We start from the raw sequence: 7,456 nt of genomic DNA, 5'->3' as shown, positions 1-7,456 counted from the left end.
ATTTTTGCTCTCCATGCTCCCCTCTACAGGCAATTCACATGCGCAGTGAACTGTGAAAGAAACAATTTGTACCCTCATTCTCAGATACATCCATGGTCATTTAGACACACAAGCATGCATACTGTAAAGACAGAAAGTCATTATTATGCATGAACAGGCAGCATCACACACGCATCAATGTCATTACCATGTATTTAAAAACTGCCTGTCAGTGCAGGACTGAGAACGTGCAAGACGTGAAGGACTAACTTTTTAAAGCAACAGCTCTGAATTATTTCACTGCCGTTCATGTCCGTCAGGGTTGTATTCACATTCACTGAGGCTTTCTGCCGCATTTACATTTGTATTTATGACAGCAGGAAGACCTTCTTTGCTGTTCTTAGAGAGAGTAGTACCAGATCAAATGAGCAGATACATTTTACTGCAGTTAAATCATCCCAGTGATCCTTCATGGGATCTGTTCTTCTATGCCATTTTACTGCTTTTGAAGAAGTCACTGGAAGCTTACAACTTACAAGACCGATGCAGTCATGGATGATCGATTTAAAAAATCCACAAATGGAGAATCAATGATCTTTGACAAACTCACTGGTTTGCTGATGAAAGGTTAATGTCTTTATCTGCAAGGACTGGGCTGGCATGTGTTAGACTGAACCCAGCATTCTCTGTGAGAGAGGCTTCAAACTAGTTGCACATTTATTTAATATTTTCATTTATATACGTATCTATGTGTCTCGGGTTATGAAATGTGATTAAGGTTAAGCTAATGGTAAATGCCAAGACATGACGTTTTGTAAGATGATGCGAATTGACAAATGAACTATCAGTAGCGTGCACTGGAATAATTAAGAGAATGTGAGATATGTTGATGGGCTTAAGGAATTCTTTCTCTTTTTAGTCGTCAATCAAAATTTAGAAAAGAATCAAATAAGGTTGTGATCAGGAATGAGGGTGTGAAATATAGGTGACGCAATTAAGATAGTTCACTTAGCACAGATAGTTTAGCACCTCTGCTATGGCACAAAGTGACAATAGGACATGCTTTCTTTTCACACATAGTTACTCTGTACTCTGTCTATGCCGACCGGGTCCGTAAAAGGGGCCAGCAGGATCTCTGGAGATCCCACCCACCCAGGCTATGGACTGTTTGTACCTCTCCATTCACAGAAAAGGCACTGAAATATCAGATTTATTATCTATTTATTTTTATAGTGCTAGAGCGGGTTGTCCATGAACTGAAGGGTTAGCGGTACGATCCCCTGAGTGTGCCATATGCCGAAGTGTCCTTGAGCAAGGCACTGAACCCCCATTTGCTCCCAGTGCAACTGGCACTGGTGTGTGAATGTGTGTGTGCTTGTGTGAGCGAATGGGTGAATGTGTCTCTGACTGCAAAAGCTCTTTGAGTAGGTAGAAAAGCATTATATAAGAGCAAGACCATTTACCATTGTAATGTTTTTACCTTTGCACTAATTAAGCCAGGAGCTAGCATCCAAAATCTACACACATAATGCCAATAAATGATTCTTGATCTTGATCAGAAAAGAAGAAGTAAAACTGTGCAAAGCTAATAAACTGCAAATTACCTACATTGTGCATGTACCTTAATGTACGCCACATGTCTATTAGAGTTTAATGGCTTATGGGCTGTGGTTAAATGAGTTTAATGGTCTATAATTGCCACGTCTACATTTAGTTGCTTGGTTACAAATGAATCTAAAACAAATGCCACTCCGGCTCAGCAGGTGGCAGAATGCGCTTGTCTATGTGTTACAAAAACACACGAAGAAGAGGCAGAAGCGGAAGAGACGTGGCACATAAACAGAGAGAGGAAGGAAGGAACCAGTTCTGTTCAGGATTTTACTGATGACAGCTTCTGGAGCCGCCTTCCATGTGAAATCAACAAGGAAGCTTAAATGACAGTCGTAAAACATCGCTTAAACTTAACGGGACTCAATTAATTAATGTCTGGGTGACAGGTAACGTAAATATTTACCGTTTTGTGTTGGAACTTCCCCAACTCCACCATGTAGCTGGGTTAGCTGGCTAACGTCACCTCACCTGACAACTTCCAGCTAAGCTAAGCTAACTGATGTGATCTCCAATTGATTTTGGACCTAAACTGTTAGGGTCTTTCGTCGCCGACTAAATTTATTAGTTTGTACTGAACGTGGTGTCTGACTTTTAGAAGGGAGTCTAGGATCAGACTTTTGGGGGTGTTTTAATGTCAAACTACTGTGTCACAGAGTTATCATTTGGTTTTAAAGAAATTGCATTGAAATGAAAAGACGAAGCAGGAACAGTAAGTGCAAAACAAACTTAAAGATACGAAGGACAATCAAGACCCCTCCTAAGAGACAATATCAATCTATCCTTTGTCTCTCGTTTTGGACTGAACAGTCCAAAGGACTCCTAAAAGGAGCTAGACAGACCTATAGTGAGTTCAGAAACAGGCAGGGGACATCAATAATACATGGAGTTCGCTAGAAACACAAGAAGTGCAGCAGCTGTAATGACTGTGGTGTTAAGACAAAGAACCAGTTATTTGAAATTGCATGTCTTACAATCTGATAATGGACATGTCTTATTAAACTGGTTCTGTAGAATCTATTCACTACTTCATACCTAAATTCACCAAACAAAAACGAAAATCTCTGATAACGGTCATAATCGCCATGATGGTCTATACAGTACATGCCACGTTTACCACAATAAGAGTGGACAGTCCGTCTAGATCTACTGTCAATGTAAGATAAGATAAGAATTTAATTCATTCTGCAATGAGATTGTTTTCACACTTGTCAAATGTGTATAATTGCACTACATGCATGGTCATGTAACTCTATGCTGCCATATCAACCTGTTTCCAAACCATAGAATTGAAACAGGGCATGTGTATATGCATGACTATTGACTTGTTTTTGTGTAAACATGGTGAATAACAAGGCTATCTTTAACTCTGCTCATTACCCTCAGGATCTTTTTCCCAGAATATGAAGGAAATGAGGAAGCTTGCTTAACTGCTGTGGTTATAAATTGGAAATTCCAGGCTGTCAGAAAAAAAATAGAAGAGATTAAGTTTGTCAGTGTTTCCTTTCAAGTTGCATTTAAATGAATTGCAGGGGAGACATTTTACCAACACATGTTTTCACGTGGAGACAAAAACAGTACTTGCTTGTAGTGCCCGCGTACCATAAACAAGTGAAGATTGTCTCTAATTGAATCTAAGTATATGCTGTTGTTAACACCAACGACAACATAAAACGGACCTGCCAAACCTTTGTGATTTTGCCCTCAACACAGCACACGTGGCTATGGGTCTCTGCAAGTGTCCGAAAAGAAAGGTGACCAATTTGTTCTGCTTCGAGCACCGCGTCAACGTGTGCGAGCACTGCCTCGTCTCCAACCACAACAAGGTCAGTGTGTGTGTGGCCAAACGTGATATATGTTTGGATGAAACTCGTAGCATCGCATTAACATCCTGTGCTTCAACTTGCTGCCTTTCAGTGCATCGTGCAGTCATATCTGCAGTGGCTGCAGGACAGCGATTACAACCCCAACTGTGCTCTGTGTAACAGCCCACTGAATGCACAAGACACGGTCAGACTCATCTGTTATGGTGAGATTATCATGTTCCTTTTTATGATAAAGTCCGTGGGAATACATGATCACATGCATGTGGGAAGGAAGTACACAAAGCATATTTATCACTTGCCTATCTAGAGAAGCAGAACAGTGAAGATAAATGGAGCCGTGCGCTTGTTGTGCTCACAGCACTAAAGAATAACTCCCCTACCCTGTTTTCTCCTTCCACAGATGTGTTTCACTGGGCATGCCTTAATAACTTGGCATCTCGGCTGCCTCTCCACACGGCCCCAGCAGGATACCAGTGTCCCACCTGTCAGGGCCCAGTGTTCCCCCCTTCCAACCTAGCCAGCCCAGTTGCTGATGTACTGAAAGAACAGCTGTCATCTGTTAACTGGGCTAGAGCGGGTTTAGGGCTGCCTCTGGTAAGGACCTCAGATAGAGAGATAGAGAGAGATAGAAAGATGGAAAGATAACGTGTTCTAAAATAATAAAAACTGATCTTTGGCAGATTGAAGAGCCTGTTGGGGTCCTTGAGGAGACTGCAACCAATGACATCACAGATTATACAGACTGGTCGACATTTGATGGTGAGCCTTATTGTTTACATACCAGTAAACTGTTCATATTTAATAGAGACAGTTTTAGATTGTTGACGTTGTTATTTAAGTGATTTCCTAGCTGATAACGGTAGTCCATGTGTTAAACAGCATGATCAGATAATCAGACTGCGTTTGTGTTTCCACAGCACAACAGCAAAGCAACATATACCCCAGTCACTCTTACAACCCAAGCCTCAGTCCACCACAGAGTTCTGTCTCATCTCCAGCACAAGAAGACCGCGGAGGTCCTCATAAAAGCGGGGATCCAAATACACAGGATCACTCCGTGATCAACTTCACTACTGCCACTGACACTATTACAATAAACACAGGTATAGTAATAGGAATGCTTTGAAATCTCCTTGTTCTGCCTACTTTTAGAGCACAGCTTTATCTGTCTACACTGAACATTTGCCACACATACATTGCACAACACAACTTCTTCATTTGAATGTGATTATTTGTTGTCATTCTCCAGCATCATCGCCTAGAAAGATCTACGACACACGAGAAGGAGCTCACAGCTCTGTCACGCAGATCGACTTTGATGACGACAAGTACCGGCGACGTCCGACGCTCAGTTGGTTCGCTCAGATTCTCAAGTTAGTATTACTTTATTGTTTATTTTATTAGGCATGCACGAATAAGGAATTGTGATCATGTGATGATTTATGTTTTAATGTAATCATTTTTTCAGGAACCGCACAGGGAAAAAACGGACGTCTCTGTCCTGGAAGCAGCGTGTCTTCATGCTGCTTTTGGTCGGCGTCCTGGGATTCTTCACGTTGATAATTATCATGGCTAAACTTGGACGTGCCGCAGCTGGCTCAGACCCGAACCTAGACCCACTTCTTAACCCCAACATCCGTGTGGGGAAAAACTGATAACAAGCAACGACATCTTCTTTTTCTTGCGTGTTCCACAACATAAGGCGTTGTAGAGTCAGCTGAAATGAGACTTTCAGATACACGGCTAGCCCAGCAGAGGGAGCCAACTTGAAGAGGCTGCACGTCCTTAGAGTTGAGGTAAACCCTGGTTCTGTTATTTTATACCAGACGATAAGAACGTGCCAGGGCTTCACGGACTATCAAAATTAAATCTTTGAGGAATTTCCTGTGATACAAACAAAAGCAACACACATACTCTTAAAGTGACCAAGGCTCTGTGTGACTGAAGTATCCAGTAATTGTTACTTTGATGAAGAGGGGCAGTATATTCATTCAGCTAACATCTCTCAGTAAATTGACTTTTCTTTTCTCACTTGAAGCTAAATAAACACAGTAGATGTTGAGGGTACAAGTTGTGCTGGCAGAAATGTCAGAATGTATATATTCAGAATCTTAAGGTTGACACAGTCATGAACTCTTTCTGGTTGCTGGTTTGATTTGAGCATTTCTTCAAAGAAGATGTGGCCCTCAGAACTGGAATCAGATGTACCCCACGCATAATACACAACTATTTATGGGTGTTTGCATTACTTCTGAAAACTGAGTGCTTTGCTTTTAGATTTACCGTACATACTGTATGTTCATTTTCCTGATGTTTTGGACTGTCCATTAAATGGGATTACTACAGAAAGGCTGTATTATATTTTATCTTGACCGTTTTCTTCTGCTGTGCACAGCCAAATTCATGAATGAATAATTTCTTAAATATCAGTTGTGTTGAGAATATGTTATAAAAACATAAATATTTATGTATATATGGATTTGTCGTAGATCAACATCATTGCTTATTTCATCGCAGAGTCCTCGTGGAGCAGATAAAAGCTCTGATCTGTGTAGTGAAGCTAACTGACTAAGTAAGATCCTACACAATAGATGTACTGCTCAGCTCTCAGTGTTTTCATTTACAGATCATTTCAACACCATAAAAATCAGACACACTGCTCCCTCTTATACTATATGACTGTGGCAAAACACTACATGTTTGTATCTACTAATAATAAAAAAAAAAAAAACAGTTCCAATGACTGGATACAGTATACATCTTATTTCAACGGGAGTCTGGTAAGTTTCACCTTGATGCATCAATGTCAGACCATATTAAAAAAAACTACACTTCAGTCCAGTGCAGTTAACACAGACTTGGAGTGTATATGTCCAACAGAGATCAAAATAATTAGTAATTAACAATAATAAATTGTAAGGTTCACATATTTTGCGCACTACTCCCCCTGGTGGTGGATTAATGCCAGCTCATCTCTAACTAAAAGTGTCCTGTGGAGGTCACATCTGTGGATATGTCCCTGGCTCAATGTGGGGTTATGTACTCCACGTTTCACTTAACTATTGATCTCTATTTCTCCTTTAATTTTATTTCCAATTCAGTTTACTTCAGTTAGTTTACAGAGTGGGTTTGCTCTTTTCAGTTTATTATTATTATTGAATTATGTTTATTCACTTAAGTATTCCTTTACACCACAATTTTACAGTCTATATCCAACAATGTTTCCACATGGTTATTGTGCTGATATATTTAATCGGTGTGAAAAAAAATCCTGTGTGAACCTAACTATTTTGATGAGAACCACACCCAGTTTAAGTTAAATTTACTCTCGTAGATTTACTCTACACTGTATTGTGTTAAATCATATGTTTATTATTTGATTATTATTTTTAAAAAGAACTAAAGGTATAAACATTTTTTATTTTAAGATTTAGGACATCAAGTCAAGAGCTAGAATGATGTTGAACTAATTATAATTATAAAGTATTAATTGTATTAGAAGGACCTTGTTGCGTAATGCTCTATGGCTCAAGTTTTGGATTTGGGAGTTTTGTAAAACTTTCCCCTGTTGTCCAGTGGAGCTTGGATGATGCCCACAGTGACGATCTTGCGTGATCTGACTTTGTCACATGCTGTCCTTGGAAATCCTCATCATCTCTCAAGGGTAGAGACTGTAAATACCAACCAACACGTAATGCGCTTGCATGTGAATGTTAGCTCACTCTCATGACTTTCCATTGTGTTTGCCAGCCAGTAACAGCAATGTAGCTTTATCATCGATCGTCAGAGGGTTCGAGCCACGGCTGCATTGATGCGGGGAAAGCTGCCGGCGGTCACAAATTAAAACGCGCTTGCAAAATTACAGCGAGGACGACAGATGTGGCACTTGAACACATCACAGAGCTTTGGTTTATATTGTTGGATATATTTCTAGACACATAAAAATGGCTGAAACATTACGGTCCTTCATAGAACATTGTAATCTCTTGTGATGTTGTGTAATTGCCTTTGTCGCTCTATTGGAGTTCAATATATCCCTCAGT

General features: G+C 40.1%; 1 protein-coding gene across 1 annotated transcript; it reads left to right on the top strand.

The window, feature by feature from the left end:
• The first annotated feature begins 1,809 nt into the window (after positions 1 to 1,809).
• Positions 1,810 to 5,842, top strand: zfpl1 (zinc finger protein-like 1). Its single transcript, XM_047607819.1, has 8 exons — positions 1,810 to 1,976; positions 3,301 to 3,413; positions 3,505 to 3,616; positions 3,814 to 4,007; positions 4,094 to 4,172; positions 4,331 to 4,516; positions 4,663 to 4,786; positions 4,882 to 5,842. Exons 2-8 carry the CDS (start codon positions 3,312 to 3,314, stop codon positions 5,066 to 5,068), a joined length of 984 nt encoding a protein of 327 aa, XP_047463775.1. The 5' UTR covers positions 1,810 to 1,976; positions 3,301 to 3,311; the 3' UTR covers positions 5,069 to 5,842.
• The last annotated feature ends 1,614 nt before the right edge of the window (positions 5,843 to 7,456 follow it).

Source organism: Mugil cephalus, chromosome 15 (assembly GCF_022458985.1).
Source record: "Mugil cephalus isolate CIBA_MC_2020 chromosome 15, CIBA_Mcephalus_1.1, whole genome shotgun sequence".
NCBI lineage: Eukaryota > Metazoa > Chordata > Actinopteri > Mugiliformes > Mugilidae > Mugil > Mugil cephalus.
Note: the sequence above shows the minus strand (reverse complement) of the source record. Positions and strands in the feature narration are given on the sequence as shown.

Coding starts and splice junctions, on each gene's coding strand:
- zfpl1 (XM_047607819.1), top strand. CDS start 3,312: ATGGGTCTCTGCAAGTGTCCGAAAAGAAAGGTGACCAATTTGTTCTGC. Junction 3,414..3,504: donor TCGTCTCCAACCACAACAAG/GTCAGTGTGTGT, acceptor GCTGCCTTTCAG/TGCATCGTGCAGTCATATCT. Junction 4,517..4,662: donor CACTATTACAATAAACACAG/GTATAGTAATAG, acceptor GTCATTCTCCAG/CATCATCGCCTAGAAAGATC.